Source organism: Oreochromis aureus, linkage group 8 (genome assembly GCF_013358895.1).
Source record: "Oreochromis aureus strain Israel breed Guangdong linkage group 8, ZZ_aureus, whole genome shotgun sequence".
Lineage (NCBI taxonomy): Eukaryota > Metazoa > Chordata > Actinopteri > Cichliformes > Cichlidae > Oreochromis > Oreochromis aureus.
Genome location: NC_052949.1, coordinates 26,211,992 through 26,235,840, shown reverse-complemented (window position 1 = coordinate 26,235,840; position 23,849 = coordinate 26,211,992). Strand labels below are relative to the sequence as shown.

Here is a 23,849-nt window from a genome sequence, read left to right as displayed (position 1 = left end):
TAAAAAAAATAAAATAAAAAAAATAAAAAACTTTGACTATATTGATATCGACCAGGAAAGCTCATGTCAACCAATACAGATATCGGCTAATACCAATATTGAGCTAACGTTTGAAAGGCTACCATGTGACATAGGTGGTTCCAGTCTTATTGGTTTGGCTTTGCAGTGACAGAGCAGACAAAAAAGGCTCAAAAGACATGCAAATCTTTTTGCACATGCCTGTGCACCATCTGCCAGAACTGTCTCCATAAAATCATCTGACAGCTGCTTTTTGGGAGCTTCCCCACATAATCTTCCTGTATGGATCAAGTTCTCATTAGATTGCAAATTTTAGTTCTTCTGAGCTTTTTAAACACTTCCCTGTTGGTTTCAAAGTTGATGTTGAAAGTTCAGTCTCAGCACTGGACACAGCAGTTTGCTACCACCTGCAAATCTTCATCATCGACTTGCTGTGAATGCTGTCATGTGAAATAAAAAATGAAAATCACGTCTTTTTTTATAAAGGGAAAAAGGTTTTATATAGATGTATTTTACATGAAAATTCTAAACACTTTGATGAATATAATGTGTTACGTACTGTTTTGATAACCTCCCTAGCCCACCGTTGTACAAAGTCTGTGTTGTGTATCATTGTGAGAATACAGCTGCTAACTGTCCAGTTCTGTCTAGTTGTGTGCTGCCTCTTCATGCTCAACCCAGGACTAAACACTTGAACCAAATGGAGTATTTCTGGAAGCAGGAGCCCCTCTGACACAGACTGTCTCCTTATTTGTACTAGAATAGAGAAAGGAGGACTGCAGAATGTTCCTGAACTTTTCCCAACAGTGTTTGAAGTTTGGATGTGGAAAATGCTTTTTGGCTACACATAAAAAAGAAATATAGATAATAACTGTATGTTTCTGTTTAATGTAAAATAGATGCACTCCAGCATTTAAAAAAGCACTCACCATTAAAGTGCCCACTTGGCCCTCATTCTTACTATATTGGCTGCTAATAAGAAAAAAGCTTTTGAACTGATTACTTGAAAGATAATTGGAATTGAACACATTGATTAAAAAAATGTCCTTTAAGCCATTTAAGCTAAGTATGATATCTTCATGATTAAGGTATTAATTAAAAGCCACCATTGGGAGTGACCATGAGGAACAGGATTGTAATTGAGTACATCAGAGGGACGGCTCAGGTTGAGTAGACTGGGGACAAACTTTGAAAGGCGAGGCTGAGATGAGGGAGCTGCTAGACTGGTAAAGAGGAAGAGGACAGGAAGATTCATGGATGTAGCAAAGCAGGAGACGAGGAGGGTTGGTGTGATGGAGGAGGATGCTAAGGGTAGGGTTAGATGGTGGCAGATGATCTGTTAAAGGAGTTGTTGAATTTCCAGAGAAGCAGCTAAATTAATTTCAGGGACCACCACAACAATGACCTGACCAGATGGCCAAAAGGACTGGAGCTAGGTGGTTTTCAGCGACTGGATGTTTTCAAGTGTGCGTGGATTAATTGGTGGTAAGTCTCACATGATTGTTCTTGCACCGCCCAAGTAAAGAGTACAGTGTGTGTGTGTGTGTGTGTGAGAAACTCTGCAGTTTCCCCGAGTTCAAAGTATATTTAAATAAAAGAAAATGCCAGAACATGTTCAGTAGTGGCAACAATAACTGATTAAGTGTGAAGAACTTTTCTGTCTCACAGCACTTTATTAAAACCTCTGTCAGTTTTATTCAAGTATGCATCAAAGCTGAGGTTGGGCAGGTTTAAATGTGCATGTAAAGATTATTACACTAATGTCACCCTGATGTGAATTCGGCCAGAATGAAGAAATACCCACTTATTGTAACCCATACTCGTACAGGAGGGCGTAGCACAGTCAGACAGAATGCATGGTATGCAGCGCACACATTATCAGACTGATCCAAAGCCTATTTATCAGCAGCCTTATATACCAACAATTCAAACTGTCAGCAGCAGCTTGGATTACAGTTGAGTGCCGTGGGGAAGATCAGCCGTGCAGGAGGGGCTGAGCATCGTCTTCTCAAAGACTTTAAAGAGTAGTGTAAGCTGTTGTGTAAGGCTGGAATAGTTTGTCTCATGTGCGGCTCTTAGGCAGAGGTTGGATACTACGTGGCTGAAGCTGAATTGAAATTGAAAAAGAGGAAGTTCTTGTATTGGAAAAGCACTTGGTGGGAAAGGTGGTATTAAACTGTAGACGTCGAATGCGTAGCGGTTTTTGAGATTTTAAACCCTTGTCACACTCTGTAGGGAAGTGAGATTACTGATGAGGTGATGAGTCTGCAGATGTGCTTGGTGCATTCAGTGTGTCTTGACAAGACAAACTTACTGTACACATTTGTTCTTCATTCATTTTTACATTATTTATTCTTCATTATCCATAAAAGTAAAGTATTGGCTTTTTCGCTTTCTATCCTCCATCTCATTTGGCAGCCTTTTATAGCTATATAGCAGCTGAGAACTGACCATCTTAACAGTAGTAACCAACAGTTTAAAATGACATCCTATTAATATTTAATCACCTTATAACTGCAATCTTTAGATCAGCCTGCAATCCCTTCAGGTTTGCTGTGCAGATCTGTCTGCCACTAGTTGCACAGACAAAATAAAGACTTTTGTTTTACCTCATAGCTTATTGTTGACGTTGGTGTGCCTGCTTCAGGTTAGGAAGCCTCAGGATGGAAGAGTTTAAGTATCTCGGCCACAGTGGACTGGGAGATTGACAGATTGTGGTGAGGGTGAAAGTGAAGCTGTTGGTTTATTTTATGAGATCACCCACTCTTTAAAGAGGGGGTGGCCTCTCCCTTAAAGATAGCTTGAAGCGCTCGGCCATTCAGGAGAGGCTGAGAGTGGAGCTACTACTCCTCCTTGTTGAGGTGTTTTAGGCATGTCCCAACTGGGAGACGGGGCAGACCCAGACAACACTGGAGAAATTGCATCTCTCGGCAAGCTTGGGAACACCTTTACCTGGAAGGGCTGGTGGAGATGGCCAAGGAGAAAGGTCTGGGCATCTGTTTAGACTGCTGTCCCAGTGACATGGACCCAGATAAGCGGTAGAAGTTTGATGGATGGATGGAAGTAGCCCTGTGGTAATACATGAGGGCCTCCTAGCTATATTGCCAAAGTCTATGTGACAGCACATTTGTGCATTTTTATTTTTGGTTTAGTCTGAGGAAAGATGTTATCCTTAGTTGATTTGCTCCAAACTAATCATCCCTCCTCAAGTGGTCGCTGTACAATAGAAATTGACCTGATCTTTGTGACAGTGGTGCCCGATGGAGTGGAAGTTGCTTGTTGCTATTTGAAGTCTGATTTTTTTTTTTTTTTAATTCCTTGAAAACAAATGCTGCTTTTTTGTTGTAGGAAAAAAAATGTAGTTACATGTGTATTATGAGTATTTTAATGTCAGTTTATATCTGTCCACTCTGGCATGGAGAAGTAGTGATGCCGTAGGAAAAATTCCCCCGTTGCAGTGTCTACTTCCTGAACCAAGAGACTGCTAAGTCAGCAAAAGTTGGTAATTCAGACAGTTGTGACATGTCTTTATTAACAGCTCTGCATGAGTAAGGTAGGTTACAGGCTCATGATACCATGTTTTAATAAATGTGGTTCTCTGTGAACCCATAACATTATGGGTTTAAAGTGTAAAAGCATTCTTTCTGCAGTTCAGACTTCTTCATGTTTTCAGTTTTCTCTGTGATTTATCTTTCCTCTATGGTTTGTTGTATTTTCTTTAAGCCCCCCCCCCCCCAAGTTACACAACAGATCTGTAAAGTATCATCTTTTATCTGCTCCAAATATGAACATCTATACTGTAGTCTGCATTTAAGTTATTTCAGCAATGCCCACTCTACAGAACAAAGATCCATGGGTAAAATGCTAATGTTTTCCATGTGTCGGTGTAAGCAAACACAGCCAGCAGCAGTTCCTGTCCCCCTGCAGTCTTTACTGTCGTCAGCCTCCCATTCACACCACTGGACAGCTTTTCAGTGTAACAGAGAACAGATGGAGAGCCTGTTGCTTTTCTCAAACCTCTAGATATGCTAGAAAGCATAAGCCTGACTAAACTGTGTTGGTTGATGGTAATTCATCTATTAAGACAGGCACTCTATAATAGAAGCTGGTACAAGTTAATATAATTCCCCTGCACAACACAGTGTCTCAGTACTGAGTAATTCCCTTGCTATGGCTTTCAGTACTCTGGTGTATTGTATTAAACCACATATAATTAAAGTATGAAACTAGAGCCACAAAATTATATTTACAGTCATTAGCAACAAAATGAGGTTAATAAAACAGGCCTAATGCATTCGCTGCACAGAGTACAATTTTGTCTCCCCAAGGCAAGGTGTACCAAGCTGTGTTCATACACATCTGAAGTGCCGTTTCATAACCACAGGAAAACATGCAAAGTGCTTGATCAGAATTACCACCACATCAAAATGGGCCTAATGCATTTAAAACTCACCGGTTACCATTTGGTAACTTATTTCATACAGTATGAAAACTAAACTGAAATCAGCCAGGCTATCTATTTCCTTAAGTCCAGTCTTTGTGCTAAGCTATGCAAACGACAGCTTTACAGGTACAGATGTCCGAGATTTCCACAAGGAGATGAGCATGCACCACTTTGCTGATAAAAAACAGTCTAAGGATTAAAATTCAGTGTAAAATTGAAGGCTGAATCTTAAATGCATGTGGTTGTGTAAGAAAGTTAGACTGTGCCAAAACAAATCATATGATTGCATTGCTTTGGGCATGTCGCTACAGGTACTTAGAAGACGAGTGTGCCAGATGCTTGATCCTTCTTTTTGCTGTAGATAATTGTATTCTGTGTATCACTGTAATTTACCTGATCAGGCTTGTTGATAATTTTATGCTTCTGAAAATCAAATAGATGAGTACTAAACCATAAACCAAAACATTGCATGTATATAGTAAATGTTCAATAAGCTTGAGATTCACCATTTTGATAAATGTGTTCAAATGACGTCATTGGTTAAACAAAAATAAACATGGAAAATGGAAAAACATCCGGGAATGTGGAGTTAGGAAGTAGGCCTATTCAGTTATTTGCTACTAGCATAACATGTACTGTAAGCACCAGGATTAAAAAGGATGAATTAAAAAAAAGACACCACCTATGGCTCTGCTCCATTACTTCTTAAGCTGTTCAGCATCCCACTCTTAGAACAGTGTTTTATTGAATAAACTGCCTTAACAACTCAGTGATAGCACTTTATAATCACCATCATCATTATTAAATGGTAAACTGACTGCTAATTTATCTTTAGTTAATAGTTTTGACTGTTATCAGTTTCAGTGGGTGATTTTAAAAAAACAAATACTTAACCGAAATAATATTTATAGATGTTCTTATAGTTTTAAGTATGCAGAAAGGTAGGTGGGATGCTAGTGGAAAAATCACAAGACTCCAAACCTAGAGATGGTGATTCCCCTTTTTTCATATTCATTTTGCAGGTTACTTCAAGGTAAGGTTAAGATCCTGTAATATTAGACATCCTGAAAATGACCTTAAGTTTACTAATCAACAATAAAAGCTTTATTACAAAATTAGAGTTTGTGTTAATGATCACAAAGTCAGAATGTAGTATGTAACGTGTGTATGATATATAAATCAGGGATTAAAGTAGTTTGGTAAGAGCCAGAACTAAAAATCCATAAGTTGTGTTCATGATTCTATAGCACTCATGTTCAGTTAAGCGGATGATGTCGATTCACTGACTGAATCACACTTGTATAGTAGCTTTATACTGTCTCGGGATGGGAAATTCGACATGATGGCTCTTGTAACATCTGCTTGTACTTTGTGGATTAATCAATGGAATTTAACAAAGACCAGCAGCGCTGATCAGCTGATCACAACCTGTGCAAAAAAGCTGCTTCTCACAATGAAATCATTGTGACTTATCGTTGTGACCTCATGCTGCACCACCACTCATTTTTGACACCTTCAGATTGGTGGTAGTGGTGCACACCTGCCAAATCTCACTTTAACCAGTCACCCTCCTGCACTGTAGTCAGAAGCAAATAGAGCAGATTTTCTCTGGTCAAACTAAGTGAATTAGATGTACAATTTCACATAAAATTGTATTTCCTTGTATCGATACTATTCGATTATGATATTAGTATGACATGAGGTTTAATTAGTTTGGCAAAAATAAGCTTTTCAGTTTAACTTGAGTGAAGAAGTTGAATCGGTAGTTTCAACTTTTAGCGGAATATTTTTATTCCGCTAAAAGTTGCTTAAAAGACACAAGTGTGTGCTTTTGCTACTTCTGTTATCAGTTAACAACTAACAGTTTAATTTACTGTCAATCTATAATTTACCAACAGTGGTTCTTTTCAGTGTCACTTCAAGTGATGTTCATTTGAAATCTTTTCATTTTTCATTTTAGTCTCAAATCGGTTGCAATATAAACCATTTATAAATCACCCCAAGGTTTTGACAGTAAGATTTATGAAATTGATTTTGACATGGGATAGTCAAGTGTTCTCTGGCGACAACTTTTTAGCAAAGGCCTTAATCATTTAGTGATGTGAAATGTATCGAAAAGCTTCACTTCAGTGATTTTGTGAATTGGATATTTAAGTCACAGTCCCGAAATTTCCAGTTTTGAGGTTGCTGACATGCGCTTGTCTCATTAAGTCACTGAAAGCTTAGGGGGCAGATGGGGGTATGCAATAGAATGACTGTGTCTCCATACTGAGTCATCCTAAAAGCACACGTTGCAGCAAGTCTAAACAAATTAGACAGCGAGTCTCAGCGAGCCAAAGAACAGCTCTGACTCACTGGTTGTATTAAAAGTCAAAATGCCAGCATGTACAGTAGAGATTTTGTACTTCTGAAACCTGCATTGCTTGTTGTATTTGAAAGTAGTAGTACTTGAAGCTCAGGTGATAAAGTGATCATTTAAATTTATCAAATTTTATCAAATATAAAGCTTCAACTTTTCACTATCTGATGAGTGTTTTGATTTTAGAACATGAAAAGTTCAAGAAAAAAAGACGGGAGAGGCCTAAGATTTTTATTAAAAGACCTTTTAATTAGAATGTTTATCATTATGGTTTTGTGTTTTTACTTTCTTTATTTGTTCATTTTACAGGGTGGGCCATTTATATGGATACACCGTAATAAAATGGGAATGGTTGGTGATATTAAAGTCCTGTTTGTGGCACATTAGTATATGTGAGGGGGCAAACTCCTCAAGATGGTTGGTGACCATGGTGGCCATTTAGAAGTCAGCCATTTTGGATACAACTTTTGTTTTTTCAATAGGAAGAGGGCCATGTGACACATCAAACTTATTGGTAATGTCACAAGAAAAACAATGGTGTGCTTGGTTTCAACGTAACTTTATTCTTTCATGAGTTATTTACAAGTTTCTCTTTGTTCACAGCCATTGACATGTCAAAGAGGTTAACACGTGAGGAGCGGATCGAAATTGTGTTGATATCTGGTGAACGCAGTAACCGGGTCATTGCAGCAGATTTCAATGCAAGACACCCTACGAGACCACCCATCTCCCATGCTACAATTAGCAAACTGCTTGCTAAGTTTCGTGAAACTGGTTCAGTGTTGGATTTGCTAAAATGTGGACGCAAGAAAACTGTCAGTAATGAAGAAACATCAGTGGCTGTCCTAGCTTCATTCAGCAAGAGCCCACAGCGTAGCACTCGCCGCATGTCACTGGAGAGTGGCAATAGTCGAACATCCCTTCGGCGGATATTAGCTACTCACAAATGGCACCCTTACAAACTCCAGCTACTGCAGCATCTCAACGAGGATGACCCAGATCGGCGCACAGAATTTGCAGAATGGGCAAAACAAAAATTGGAGCAGGACCCTCAGTTCATGCAGAAGATTTTGTTCAGTGATGAGGCAAACTTTTATGTGAATGGTGAAGTTAACAAACAAAACCACCGCTATTGGTCTGACACTAACCCACATTGGATGGATCCCTCCAAGACTGTTGGAACACCAAAAGTGATGGTTTGGTATGGTATATGGGGTACAACGATAGTGGGTCCATTCTTCATCAATGGAAACCTCAAGGCCACTGGATATTTGAAATTGCTACATGATGATGTGTTTCCCTCTTTATGCACTGAAGCTGGCACGTTCCCTGAGTTTTTCCAGCAAGATGGTGCACCACCACATTATGGGTGCCAGGTCCCAGCATTCCTAGATGAACAGTTTCCTGGAAAGTGGATTGGTCGTTGTGGGCCAGTTGAATGGCCCCCAAGGTCTCCCGATCTGACCCCCTTACACTTTTATCTTTGGGGTCATCTGAAGGCAATTGTCTATGGTGTGAAGATACGAGATGTGCAGCACCTGAAACTATGGATACTGGATGCCTGTGCTGGCATTTCTCCTGCGGTGTTGCTATCAGTGTGTGAAGAGTGGGAGAAGAGGGTTGCATTGACAATCCAACACAATGGGCAGCACATTGAACACATTTTATAAGTGGTCAGAAACTTGTAAATAACTCATGAAAGAATAAAGTTACGTTGAAACCAAGCACACCATTGTTTTTCTTGTGACATTACCAATAAGTTTGATGTGTCACATGGCCCTCTTCCTATTGAAAAAAACAAAAGTTGTATCCAAGATGGCCGACTTCTAAATGGCCACCATGGTCACCACCCATCTTGAGGAGTTTGCCCCCTCACATATACTAATGTGCCACAAACAGGACTTTAATATCACCAAACATTCCCATTTTATTACGGTGTATCCATATAAATGGCCCACCCTGTATTATGGCATGAATACTGTCTTATTCAGAAAGCCATCGTCAAGTGCCGTTAACCTGCATTCTTTTTAATGGCCACCAGGATCTTGTTTATCCGTTTTTTATGGCAGCGGCCAAACTCGCGGCCCAGGGGCCACTGGCAGACCACGTCATTCCTACTTGAGGCCCGTATATTGACCTGAAGAAATATAATGCAACTTGGCCCTTGAAGTTACTTTTTTTGTCAGTGAGGGTTCATTTGTTGTTGAGTGCAATGTTAAAATAAGAGAGTACAAACATGTGGAGGGATTGGCTGTGTTACTTCAGTTAGAGTTATTTGTGAAGAAAACAGTTTTCACTAGCAGTCAAAAACTAATGTGTACACTTAAGTCTGCATTTTTATTTTGGTAAATCCATATTTATAGCAGAAGTGATGCCACGTGTGTGGCCAGAAAGAGAGGACCAATTTGTTTATTTGGTAGTTCAAGGAAAGGCTTCAGTTAGTTCAGAGTGAGGGGGAGAAAAATTGTGTTTGCGTTTGCAGTTTTGTCTTGTTAGACAATATTTGAAATTTAAAAAAACAAACAAAACACTACACTTTCTGAAATATTTGTGGGCTTTCTTTGTTTATTTTGTTTGTACTACTTGAACACTAAAGTACCCTCACATGAGATGACAGTGCCAGCAGTGGCCCACAGCTCATTTAACCCAGAGATCCCTGGTTTATGCTCTCATCCACTTGAGTCACATTTAGTAATTCTAAGATTTAGAAAATAGAATTATGCAGGATATTCTCATTGGCTAATGACTTCTGATTAATGAGCGTGATTGACATGCAGAGTGGCACAATTTGCTTCTTTGTGGTTTTAGTCAAAGATAACACGTTTCCTGATGAGGCGAGAGAGCAGCTTCTGTATAAATCAGATTGATTTGATTACCATCAAGCCGATGTACCAGGATGTTTAAGTCAAATGCCGCTATTGAATCTTTCCTGGCTCTTATCACTCAATGTGATCAGTATTACCACATGATGAGACTCATAAGGCAGAAATATATCCGGCTTGCAGTTTAACACTCCAGTCTGCTTCTGCTTCTACTAATATTTTCTCAGTCTTGTGAAAAGAAATTCTCCTGCACCGCTCTCTGAACCTTTACATCTCTCCTTTTGTTAAAGTCTCAGCATTCAGGTCTTTAGTGCGGAGACAACGACCTTGAAAGTCTGTGAAAGAGAATGAAGTCTAGACAGTGCATTTAGTAGAAGCTGCAGTGTGTTGAAAGTAGCTTGTCTCTTCCCTTTCATGATAATCACCAGCTAAGATGTTTTTGCAGCGTAATCTCCTGCTTGATAGAAGCCTCTGGTGTTTCTTAAGGCTTCTAAAACACATTTTGTTAATTTTCTTGTTTTTCTTTAATCAATATCAGTTCACACACAGAGTTTTAATCTTTTAATCTTTTACGGTTACAAAAAACAGTACCTAAACAGTTAGGCCATAACTTTGATACGCAGCAGCAGAGACCGTCTCTGAACCACATATTTTTGAAAGGGAGTGTGTTTACTTTCACAGCATTCTTTTGTAGTGAGCTTTTAGTTTTAGTAGAACAACAAGGTTTGGATTAAAAGAAATGCTTACATGAGCTCTATGGTCTACTCAATGCATTTGTGATGATGATGATGTTCATTAATGGTCAGTCATTAAACTCGGTATTTACTCAGTGCTTTTTCCACTGTGCACTGTGTGCACCGTGCAGTGACGATATCTGCTTTTCATTTACTATTTGCCTTTCAGTGCAGTGCTCCATGCCGAGTGAGACCAGCAGTGTTTTACATACTACAATCTGAACACAAATAATGTGTTGTCCTGCTGCTCAGGTTGACCTGAAGGAAAGAGAAATGGAGAGGAGGTGGACCTATTAGTTGCTGCGCAAATTTGCAATGCAAAGCATGCAGAGGTCACTACTTCAATTAGGGGAAAAGTAACGTCTTCTTGCAGTAACCCTTCATGTGTCAGGTTAACCTGAATGGATCATTGAAAAAAGTTGTATGTTCCAGAGAACCAGAGAAGAAGATTGGTGCTGTTCTCATGCCTGTGTGATAAATGTATTAGTCCAGACAGGAGATGGTTAGCTTAAATGGAAACAGGAGCTAACACAGTTGTATTCAGAGGTGACAATAGCCACCTGTTAACACTTCTCACTAATTAGCATGGCACACTTTAGCTTCCCTGTGTTATTTTCATAAAAAGTGAAGTTAAAAATGACAGCTTGTGTGTTATACAGGTTTAGGCGCTTGGACTGGTTACACCAGTCCAAACTATTGAAGCTGATATAATGCCATTAGCACCCAGTGTTCTTTGGTCTTAGTGTTAAAACACTGTCAGCTATCACACCTGCTAGGTAAACTAGACATGCAGTGCTAGTTTATTTTATTAGCAGGGTTCGGGTTGTACATCGATTTATTTAACAGCATGTTACCTCTACCTGTTTGTCCTTGTAGGAGCAGCAAGGTGTCCTTTATCTAAATGCTTCATTGAGCAGTTTAAAACCAAAACAATTGCAAACAGATTCCTTTTCGTAGTGTTCAAATTTTGATATAATTTCAGCAAATCTGGATTTTTTTGGACCCAGACCTAGAGACTAGTTGGGGATTCCTTGGCAACTTCAACTCACTAGGGAAGAAAGTGTATTTCCCCCGCAGTTTGCCAGTGGTTACTACAGGTTGCTGTCTGTCGCTGGGTGATATCAGTCACAACGGAGTTGCTACACAAAAATTCTCCTTGTAATTGCTTTGATTGCTACCAGATTACCTCGATCACATATAGCTTGCATAGAAGATGATTGTTTGCAAACATTTGCTAACTAACCACAGAGCAGTTGTGAAACTAGAAAAAAATGCTAACCTGAAATGGAGTACGTTTACCTTCAAAGTAAAAGTTGCACCTTTTGAAACATGTTTTTTCAGTAATAGGTAATAGGGGCTGTGTGCAGCAACCAATGCATTTGCAGGGAGGTCTTTAATGCACCATCACATGCTTTCTTACAGCCAATTTCATCTAGTAACAGCTAGGACGCTGCAACCACTTGCCAGTGTGTTGGAATTAGATTTTTCCTAAAAGACTGGCAGTTACAGCGGGTCACTGACCTGTCTGTAGGCCCGCATGATTTAGAATAGAGTTTGTATTCAGGTTTATATTGATTAACCATTGATTGAAATATTCTTTATTTTTAATACCATTCTTTTGGCCTTTCATGGATAGAGACAGTGTTGCTAGGCAGGAAAGCAGGGACAGAGAGAGAGGGGAGGGGGGGACATACAACAAAGGGCTATGGGCCGGACTCAAACCCGGGTCTACTGCGGTCCATTCATACAGCATATGGTCACCTGCTCACTCACTGAGCTAAACCGGCACGCTGATTAAAATAATTTTGCTGAAGTTTTGCTGCAGCCTCTTCCTAAAGTTGATGTTAAACATAATAGATTATTATCTCTGTGACAATGTACTGAAGTAAATGTGTATCTAATAGAAAAATACAGCTTATTGTTTTGGCTTGTGGATTTTAACATCCTGTGAGTCAGAAAATACATTTCTGTTTGGACTGTGAAATGGAGAAGCTTAGCTGATAAACGGTAGATTCATGGTCTGAGAATTCTTTTAGTTTCCTGTCATTATTAAGGCTAAAGTGCATACATTTTTGTGGTCAAAACTGCAAACACACGCTGGGAGAAGTTCATGAATTTAGGTTTAAAAATAACAAGTTCAGAAGGCTCACGTTCACGGTCTGGGAAATCGTTAAGAAGATTAAGAGAACCACTGGTTTCACTGCTTGCTCTTGAGCAATGTTAAGACTATCTGAAGTGGAGAGGGCCATTTTACAGCCACACACGCACGCGTGAGCACACACTTAGCCATGCAGATGGGCGTGGCAGGGTTTGAAGAGTGGTTAGATGCTGGCAGCTGTGTTTATCTTGGTTCGATCTGTGGGTGGGCCTTCAGCCGTGTGGGAGCACCATAACTGCATTGTCAGAGTTACGTATCTGCGAATGTTTACTTAACGTTCTCCTCCGGATGTCCTCTGGGCTAATCAGATATTGTTCTTCAGCTGTAAGTAAATGAGTCATCTGTCTTTGACACGTCACGCTAAAGCTTTTAATATTTACACATTATCAAAGTGCTGCCCACTTTGTACAAGTTTCTTAACCTCCACTGCTACTAATGCAGGTGGACTGCAGTGTGTGGACCAGTGTTGGCTCATCTAAAATAGACTGATTTATCAATTGGCAGATAGGCTTTAATCTTGAAGTAAAAAATGTGGGATGAAAAGTCAAAATGACAAGGTGAACATTATCCACAGTATTAATGCACATTTACCTTACGAAATAAAATGCTCTTGGCGTTAGATACATAAAACTGAATTGAATGCAGTTTACCTGTATACCCATTATGATCGTGAATATTATGGTAATTTGGAGTTTTTAAATATCCAGTTCAAAGAAATTATTAAAAGCCCCAAATTATCCTGACATTTATCCTCATAGTGATTGATTTTGAGTTTGATTATTAAGGAAAGTGATCAACACAATCCCAGATTTCGTTTCACTATATATCATGTGTAGTTTAAATTCAAATATCAGATATAAAATCATCAAAGAAACTAAATTTCCTCCAATAGGTAGGTAACCACTCATTATAGGAATGTTTTTAGGCTGTTGTTGCTCTTTACCTTACCCTCTTGAAAAGCTGGTCACCTTTGAATTTATAGATTTAATATTCTTGCAGGCCAGCACATCATGTTTTCCTGCCCCTCAATTTGTAGATATTGGCAGATGTTCACAAGATGTTTACTAAGAGTTTTAGTTTAAGGAAACTAGTTGGCGTGATTAAATTCTGTGGGTTGTGGAGGTGGGATTCCAGCTTGTGCAGTTTAGACAAGGTGTTAGCTTTGTGGGTCTTTCAGTGAGACGTAGGTATGTAAACTAAACCGCTGTTTTTTTGTCTCCACAGGTATCCAATCGGACATTTAATTCAAGTTGGCCTGACCTCCCAGAGTGTTTTCAGCTCTCTGTTCTCTCATGGGTGCAGTGCATCTATCTGTGGGCTGTCAGCCCAATCTACATCTTCTGTCTCAAGAAGAACAAGAAAGGATACATCATGATGTCACTTTTGAACAGGTTCAAGACGGTGAGAGAGCATTTCGTACACTCATCACTTTAGTTTATTATAGTTCAGTGTATGTTAATATCACATAGCACACACTATTGCGTTTAAAACTAGTAGGAAGGTCCCAATGATGTGTGAGATTTTGCAAGATAATTCATATATTCATGTCTATAAAATAAAAACTCAAGGGTCCAATACTGTTAGATTCAACATTTATCTTTCAGATATTCAAGTTTACTGTCTATAAATTGTACATTGTGTTAATTTATTTAAATAATTACTGAGTAATATGTCATCTGTTTCTCATATTTGGTATAACCGTAGTATAAAGAAGAGCATTTCATGTTCTCTGAATGCAGTTTTTAAAGCCTCTTTTATGTGTTTGATTGCTAGTAACGTACTTCAAAGTAAGGTTGCACTAGAGTATATCAATTTTAGTAACTGAGTACTTTGTTTCTGTTTCAGATGGTTTTAGATGGTTAAATGATTTTCAGGTTATCATATATCATCACATTAACTCGACCAGCAGAGAGTGTCTAGAACTTGAAGCCTAAATAAACATATTACAAACAAACAAACTAAATCAAGCACAACGCTGGCCAGAAATCTCCTCATATTTTGATGGCTTTGATTTCTATGTCTTATTTCTTTGTTTTTATATAATTCAGTGTCTGTTTTCTCTCCCTTCATCTCTCGGTTTGCTCTCAGGCATTTGGCCTTTTGCTGTGGATTGTGTGCTGGACAGATCTTTTCTACACATTGCACGAGGGCAATCAGCCGCCCATCTACTATGTAACCCCACTCGTGCTTGGCATGACCATGGTGAGGATCATGTTTTATATATATATATTTATAATTTTATTTTTTAAGTCACAGTGGGTTTTTTTTAGAGTTATACAAATGTTTTTTTGCATATCCAAATACAGGCTGTATTTGATGTAGACCACATATAGAAGAGATTAATATCTGAGTGATAAAAGATAAGAGTCACAGAGACTGGTTTGCCAAAATGACAGCAGCTGTTCGTATGATGGATAAAGTTAAAAGCAACATGGGCAGTTAGCTTGCCTTCAGTGCTCCGGAGGTGCTTTTACATGACTGTAACAGAAAATCAAAGCTGACATTACACACCAATAACCAGCTGTGGCCAGTTAATGTGTGATCAGAATCTTTGTTCATGTTCACATGCACACACTCAAATACTGGTGTGTGTGGGTGAAAGGCTGAAATCCTTTCTCCTAGCTTGGTCTAAGCCAGTGTAACTCGGCTATGAAGCACAACAAAATAAGTCAGTTTTGTGTAAACATCCACAGAGACGTGGAGGAGCCTGTATAGACAAACAATGTGATTCAGTACTTAAAGAGCGGGAAGCCTCAAACTTTTTTTAATTATCTTACGTGCAGTTATGGCCTAGAATAAGAAAACAAAAGAGGAAAACGTAGCAAGAACTGTGTAATTCTGTGTCCGTTTCCTGCTTATGTCTGTCTGCGGGCCAAAGCTAAATTATTTGGTCTTTGTCAAGAAATCCAAAGGCATCAGTATTTCAGCTATTTATTTTTTGATTTCCTGAAGTAACAAGAAGTGGGAAACATTCCTGTATCACTGTACTTCAAAGACACAAACACACAAATGTTTCTCAGGTTGATACATTTAAGACATAATGCCACAATAAAACAACAACAACAACAAAAAGAAAACCAAATTAAACTATGCAAGAGCAAAGGGTTTCTCTCACTCATATGCTACTTTGAGTTAAAATCCCTGTAGGTGACATTGCCAATGTAAATGGTTTGGCAGCAGAACTTTAGAGTTTCTGATGGTTCAACTTTTTTCAACTTGCAGTCATGGACACAATAGAAATCTTTAGAGCAGGGGGTCCAACTCCAGGACTCAAGGGCCAGTGTCCTGCAAGTTTCAGACATCACCATGTTTCAACATACCTGAATCTAATGATTAGTTCATTGCCAGGCCTCTGGGGAACTTCAAGACATGTTGAGGAGGTTATTTAACCATTTAAATCAGCTGTGTTGGATCAAGGACACATCTTAAACCTGCAGGACACCACCCTCGAGGCCTGGAGTTCCCCCACCCCTGCTTTAGAAGATGAAACAATACAAGAGCTGATATTATAGGTTTAGAGTAATTTGTTTGAAGGGCAGTTTCACCAGAAGAAAATAGAGATGGCTGTAAAAATGCCATTAAAACAGTTAGCTTCAAATGGAAATTCTCTGAACTGATACAATTCACCCAAAAAATACACAAAATACTGATAAAAAATATGCACAGTGCCCCTGAGACCACGAAATGAATCCTAGATTCCACACTGAAGCCTCTTTGCCATCATGTCAGACGTGCTACATAACATGCTAGAATTTCACTAACTGCAGCAATAACTTTGTTGATGGCCTCTTCTGTTTGTCAGATAATGCCAATAAAATGCTCTAAAAACCATCAACACCACAGACACGGTTAAAACCTCTCTAAGAGCCTTACCAGCTACTGCTGCCTAACTTGGCAGACTTACAGATAAAACAACTCCTAACTGTGTAAGCCTTGACAAAATCTGAATGGGTGAGTTATACAAAAAAAAGACAATGATGCCAAAATAGTTGTTAAGTAAGGGAAATTAGCAGGTTGGCCAAAACATGCTTTGTAGTGTTGCAATGTTTTAATACAGGAATCTATGGGACTGAGCCAGGCTCAGTAGTTGATTTTAAGAAATGCAGTTTTTGGTGCAATTTTTAGCTCATTTGGAGCTAATCAGTATCGCAGTAGTGCTTTCATTTGAGCCACAGATCAAGACAGACTGGAGGAGCGGGCATTGAGTTGGGTTTTCAATACCTGATTAGTTTACTAACTCATGTGCTTGATTAAAAGATACATTTTGTTGTTTATGAAATGTCAACAATATATATTGTTCAAGCAATCTACATTTTCCCATGTGGTTTAATGTTGTTAATGTCAAGTAAATGGATGATTTGTTAGACTGTTGATGTTAGCTCTTTAAATTCAAAACTGTTAAAAACAGAATGCATCCATCAGTGTGATAAGTGCTCAGATGCAGTTATCTAAGATTGGACCAAATAAACCAAGATGCAGAAGTGAAGGTACTCTTAGTTAACGTGCACATGTGCAGAAAGGTCCTTGTCACACTGGATACAGCTGGCAGTCTTGTGATAAACAGTTTACACCATCATGAAGTTGTTGCAATTTCAAATGTCGCATGTCTTATTCCAAATCAAAACAGTTTTTTTTCCAGGAAGTAAAAACAAATCTGAAACAGTTTCTTTTGGCAGTAAAAGGAGAAAAGTCATATGCGCTCTTTTTTTTTTTTTTCTTTCTCCAAACAAATCCATTAACCAGGCCAGTACTACAGACCTGAGGCCAGATACTGTGTAAATAGTGATACTGTATTTTTTTTCCAGGTTCCTCTTAGACAGGAAAATTGTATTTCGTCTCCCCCTCCACAGCAATGGAATGTTCCATCACTTCTGTTGTTACTGTTGGCATAAAATTACTGTTTAGAGAAAGTTTTCTGATGGAAAAGGGGATGAAATCCTTTATAACCACCCCTGTCTAAAAGATGGACATGCACACTGCACTGGTTGCCCAAAGTAAAATTAGACAGGAAGCACTAAAATGAAAAATGTCACGCAGCAGCAGGATATGAAAAGGAGAAAAAGTTTTGGATTTAAAAGTGGACTGAAAAGATGAGAGAATCTTTTAAATCAAAGACATTGAGGTTTTTGGTCTGCACTTTAAAATGGAAAAAATCTTGAACTGTGAAAATAATGTAGCTATGAGGTTTAAAGAGCTGGCCTTGTTGATTTGAGGTGAAAGAATTTAATAAAGGCAGAAAAATCCTTACAAAATAAATCGACTGCTGCAGAACATTTTAAAAGAATTCAGCATCCATTATGACTTTGCTCATCTTCTGATACTTTAGCACATTTTTTGGTGTAGATGTTCATGAGTCTTTATGACCTTTGTGCTTTTTTTTATCCTGTGATAAATATTTGCCAATATTTGCTTGACAGCCCAAATTTAGACAGGAAAAAGGAAAAGATTACTTGCTAAACACAGCTGAGTCACATGGGCTAAAAAAAGAAAAGGCTGTGTGTATGGACAGCATTGCAGTCCTAACATGCTTTTTACATCTGGAAATGTGCAATGGTCTCCTAGGATCCAAAATTTCATTATCAAAGGGTGAATGAGAAGATGTATGGATGCAGATGCACTTTCCAATTCATTGTCTACGTAGCCACTGCACTAAAAGGACACCAGCTGTGTATAACTCCTGGAAGCGGGCTAGAAAGTAGGATAACAAAAATGAGTAAGTGTACCGAATGTCCTGAATGGGGACATCCTCAAAGGAGCATGCAGCTTATTGGATTCTATCAGAGTTCATTTGCTCATTAATAGCTTAAATCCTTATTTACGTTACACTGGGCCTTGGTGCAGTGTTCATCATCTGTCTGAAATCAGCTGTTTTAGTTTTTCTCCCTTTAAGCCAACTCTCTTCTGATTGGCTGCCCCTTGAAAACAGAAGATTTGAACAGTAAGTAGGTGGGGCTCTGATGTCATTATTTTACATTTTGAGCATGTTTGATATAAAGATCCACCTCTGGAAAAGTCTATAATATGACAGAGGATGAAAAGCAAGTTACTCTTTCACTCTTAATTTAAAGACTGTACTTAAATTGGTAATTAGCACCAGTTTGATCTCACTGTCTTTTTTAAAAGTCTGTCTTTACCTCTCCATCACCAGAAATAATGTAGCAGAAGCTGAGTGAAAGCAGGGCTGAAAAGCCAGCTAGGAAAACAGTGAAGCGGTCCTCCTGAAGTAAACTGCCCTGAGTGCTGTGTGCGGTTCCACGAGGAGCATATCTAACCCAAAGTTGAAACACTGACCCAGTTTGTGTGTGGTTTACCTCACATGCCCTCAGTTATTCTGTCATGGCTAATCTAATACCGTCTCTCCCTCTGCCCCTCACCCCTTCCCAATCCTTTTTCCTCTCTCTGTGTGTCCCCCCCCCCCCCCCTCTCAGCTGTTGGCCACGTTTCTGATCCAGTTTGAGAGGTTACGCGGGGTCCAGTCCTCGGGGGTCCTCTTCATCTTTTGGTTGCTGTGTTTGCTGTGTGCCACCGTGCCTTTCCGCTCCAAGATCCTACAGGCCTCCAGCCAGGTGAGAACACGCCGTTGCCCTCAAATACCTTTTACTTGTCTGCCATCATCTTCTCTGCCTGCTGCCCTTTTTTCACCCCTCAGAATCTCCTTCCCTCAGCTTTGTCTGCAGCCTTCCCCCCAGTCTTGTTGTCTTAGGAGTTGTTTTGGAGTTTACAGTGGGTGGATGTTCTGGCAGGGGATAGATCAGGGCACCACTAAGCAAAAAGGGAATAGTAGGCCTGTTGTTCCCAGTGTACTTATCTTACCTCCAGTGTGCGCCGCTCACCAGCGGAGCTGCAGCTCACAGCAAACAAACCCTGCAGGCAGTAACACAGAGTATGGAGTATGGAGCTGAGGTGGAGAAAACTTATGCACACATTCATACAGAGATCATCATGAAGAAAATATAGAATGGAATGTTAAATATGCAGACCGATGGGACAAAGTGATCGGAACGCATGGAGACTGATGCAGAACAGTTGTTTGTAAGCGCTGCTGCCCCAGTAGTTCTGTGAATTCTGGTTTTAACAAGTGCAAGGCTCTAATCTGCAGGACTTACACGACTCCCAGATAAGCTTCCCGTCCATTAGAAGGGAAATTGATTAGTGACCCATTAAACTGTTGTACTACAAAGGCTGAAAACCACTGTTTTTACACAATAAAGATTCATATCCAAGTTGATTGCAAATCACAAGAGGAAACAAAGTTGTGGACATGATGAGGAATGGTGCAGCTTATTGAATAAAGCAAGATTTTAGACCTGAGTGTATTTAGTGTTATTTAAAGCAGCAAAAATCAATATTTGTTCATAATCATGGTGTTATGAATAAGGAACAAAACTGCTCCTAGTAAAACCCAGACTGTGCATTGTATTGCGGCATAATTTATCTTTGTCTTTACTGGTTTGGTGCATTCTTACTATTTACAGTCAGGCACCATACACTTGATACTGCCTAGTGAGAATAGTGGACGATTTAGCTGCTGTACAGGCAGATGTTTCTGTTTGTGGCTGGTGTTGTTTAATACCTACAAAGATGACCAGCCTTAGTGTTGGATATGAAAGGCTTTGATGTCTCATATATGTATATGCTTGATTTTAAATGGTTGACTCAAGTAATTCTTTTTTTCATGAGTTAATATTATTGTGGAGAACAGAGAATGGAATGACTGTCATGTGGAGAATGTTAATCTTGTGTAAAATCTATAAGTGATATACTTGTTTTCTGTTATAAAAAGGTCAAAAGTTGTGTTAACGTGCATGTAATGATGGGATTATAGTCAATAATCAGAGTAAGGCTTACCCCAATTAGCGTGTTTACATGGGTTCATATTCACATTTTTATGTGTGGAGGGTAATCAGATTTATGGTTAAATGTGTCCCCCCGTGACCGTCAACAAGGTTCTGTCTCATCTCTCTTTCTTGGTGCCAGCGTTGATCTCTCCTGATAGCTGCAACGTAGCGTGCTTTCTGAATGGTAAATACAAATTCACTGCACAAGACAACGTTCATGCAATTGAGATCTTCAGATTCACATCTTTTGTGTCGGTTCATGGAAGACCATCTCTCTCCCCAACTGGTCGCAGCAGATGGCCCCGCCCCTCCCTGAGCCTGGTTCTGCCGGAGGTTTCTTCCTGTTAAAAGGGAGTTTTTCCTTCCCACTGTCACCAAAGTGCTTGCTCATAGGGGGTCATATGATTTTTGGGTTTTTCTCTGTATGTATTATTGTAGGATCTACCTTGCAATATAAAGCGCCTTGAGGTGACTGTTGTTGTGATTTGGTGCTGTACAAATTAAATTGAACAGAGGAAAAAAATGGGCGCCTGATTTTTGCAGACTATTGGCTTTTGTGATACTTTCTCCTCTGTGTGGATGTTTAGTGAATGGAAATGATATTCTATTATCTTTGCATTTCTCAAGAGCCTAAAGTAATGTAGGGTTGTTTAGCCTTTGAACCAAATCCCAACCTCAGCATGCTGCTGTGCTCACTGTGACAATGCTTTTTTTTTAGCTGCCAGTAGTATTGTACTATTGTACACACATACAGGGTTCTACCTCATTCATATGTCAAAAGGTGTTTACATACGAATATCCTGCGGTCAGCTTCCATCCATTCATGTGAATGTTCCTAACACCCACACACTTACAACTCATGCTTACCTTTCTCCTGGATGATTATAGCAATGCATGGGTGGGGCTGCCTGCTGCCTGACTGCCAGGCGTGAATTGTACATTCATCACCAAAGCAGACATAACATTTAGGACTTGAATAAGAATTCAAGGAAGATGGTTTTTTTTTTAAATTTCCATTTACTTTGTCATAAAAGAATAAAGCTGTAAAACTGCTGTAAGCAGTAACTTATATTCCATCCATCATGTGTCACAAAGAACCTTTTGCACACTATGACAACACCCAGACACACCTGTGAATTCTGATATAGCTGCAGGTCTGAAAGGTGCAGTCGAGGAATAACATTGTTCATCTGTTAGAGGAGGTTATGGTAGAGGGCTGCCCCTCCCTGAAGCCTGGTTGCTCTGGAGGCTTCTTCCTGTTAAAAGGGAACTGAACTTTCCAGTGTCACCAAAGGCTTTCTCACAGAGGGTCGTGTGAATGTTAGGGTTTCTATATAATATTGTAGGGTCTTTAGCTTAGGATTTAAACACTCCTTGAGGTGACTGCTGTTGTGGACTGGTGCTATAGTGAAAAACGTTTTCATGCTTAACATGATTTGTGGTTTGAGACACAACTATCTGCTGTGGTGACCCATGAAAATAAGTTAGCACCTGAAAGAAGCTTAATGTATAAGCACAGTAGTCTCAAAGTCCTTCAGGGATATGTTGTGTTTTCCAAAAACCATCTCATCCCAAAAACTGATAAAAGCTGATGTCTTGTTTTCAAAAAGAATAGGATAGACACTTGTTCTAATTATTATCTGATATTGTGAGCTTTAGGTTTCAGCTTTTATTTTTCATGTATATTGGTTTAAGTACAAACCTCATTTTAAAGGAACAATGAAAGCATAATGCAAGAGAAGTTTCCTGTACATGATTCAAATTCATGATTGACTTCCTGCATTTTGCTGTGTCTGCGTGTGTGTTCTTGTTTTACTTTACAGGGCGAAGTCACAGATAAGCTGCGGTTCACCACATTCTACTTCTACTTCAGCATGGTGGTCTGTGAGTTCATTCTCTGCTGCTTCAACGAGAAACCTCCTCTCTTCTCCAATGTTGTCACTGACCCTGTGAGTCATCGGTCACAGTCCGCTCATAAATAATTTTTGTGTTTTCCTGCTCACACCATAAAGTCAGTGTTCTGAGTAGCTGAAAGTCTGAGCATGCTCCGGGGCAGCTCTGTGCTTGTTAAAGCAGGTCACACAGTCACACACTGAATTCAGTTGTTACTGGCTTCTCAGTATGTCCTCTTTATCCTCATTTAACCTCCCTGGTCTCATATTATGCACATTTATCCTCTTTTCCCCTCCCCCAGAATCCTTGCCCTGAAGCTACAGCGGGTTTTCTCTCAAAGATCACTTTTTGGTGGTTCACAAGGTAAGCTAACATTGCTGTCTGCCACCAAATCAACCTCCATAGACTCACAGTTCGTGGTATACACTAAACGTTTTGGGGCTTTAAAGGCTCTGAGGTGTTCATTTCTCCATCTTTAGACCCTGCTATTCATTTTTCAAGCAGTTTTTGTAGTTCTGTGAATATAGTAGGATGTGCTATTCTGTGAAATCTTCAGTTTGGGGCTTTTTCTTAAGATGGATTAGCCCTCTTAACCTCCAAGGACCTGCCGTCCACATATGTGGACATCACATTTTGCGTTATTTAGACCAAAATACTCAATTTTGCTCTACATGGGCCTGATATCCACTTACGAGGACATTATACTGCTACTGTTCTATCAAAATTTTAAATGAATATCCTCATTTGTGGCTCTCATTTTTCTTAAAAACAAAAATAAGGTAAAAAAAAAAAAAAAATCTGGAAATTCTTTGTTTTTACATTTATTGGGCCCCAATATGCCCAAATATCCAAGAGAAATTAAAGATGCATGTCGTGGAAGAGTTTGGATCTTAGGAGGTTAAACGAGAAAAATGTTTTAGGATAATTTAAATCAATTGGCTAATTTATTTGGACTTATTTCACTTAGCTTAGCCTGAGAGTCATTTAGCTGCATACTGTTGTCGTTTAGATTAGCGCTAGTTTCTCCTTTTCTTTCTCCTTTTTTATTGTAGTGATCATAAATGCAGTGAAACTGAACAAAAAAAGCAGTGTCGACTTACCTCGACCACAGTTGGTGGTAAAATGTAAAACGTTTGCAGTCATAAAAAACAAACTGCTTGAATGAAGAAGCTCAGCAAACGCTGTTATTTTTGCTGTTAGCTTGTTCCATGCTATGTTAGCTAATCCACAATTAATCATATATGTCATTATGTTATTGGCTGTTTATACAGTATTCACTCTGTTCAAACATGCAGAATGATGAATGAAGTGTGATTTTTGCCCAGTGTTTACGTCTCTCACAGTGACTGCAATTGCCATGGTAATAAATAAATGTAAGGTCATCATAAACCATGCTAACATTATTTCATTCATAATAGTGCTTCAACCCTTCAGTCCTTTTTTTAATGCACACATACTGTGGCTATATTATTATTTTATTACTCAATCTCAACTTTATCTAAATGTAAGAGTTATTTACTCCTTCATTGTACAGTTTATTGGTTACAGTTTATTAGATGTTTAATACCTTTTGAAGAAAAAAA

General features: G+C 39.2%; 1 protein-coding gene across 3 annotated transcripts in view; it reads left to right on the top strand.

Annotated features, from left to right (window-relative positions):
- Positions 1-23,849, top strand: part of abcc3 (ATP-binding cassette, sub-family C (CFTR/MRP), member 3) — a 57,938-nt gene that overhangs the window by 4,453 nt on the left and 29,636 nt on the right. For all 3 annotated transcript variants that reach the window (XM_031753337.2, XM_031753338.2, XM_039616206.1), the window contains exons 2-6: positions 13,760-13,936; positions 14,624-14,737; positions 18,964-19,101; positions 22,197-22,322; positions 22,568-22,629. In XM_031753337.2, coding sequence (XP_031609197.1) covers positions 13,760-13,936; positions 14,624-14,737; positions 18,964-19,101; positions 22,197-22,322; positions 22,568-22,629 — 617 coding nt within the window. The remainder of the gene's footprint in view (positions 1-13,759; positions 13,937-14,623; positions 14,738-18,963; positions 19,102-22,196; positions 22,323-22,567; positions 22,630-23,849) is intronic.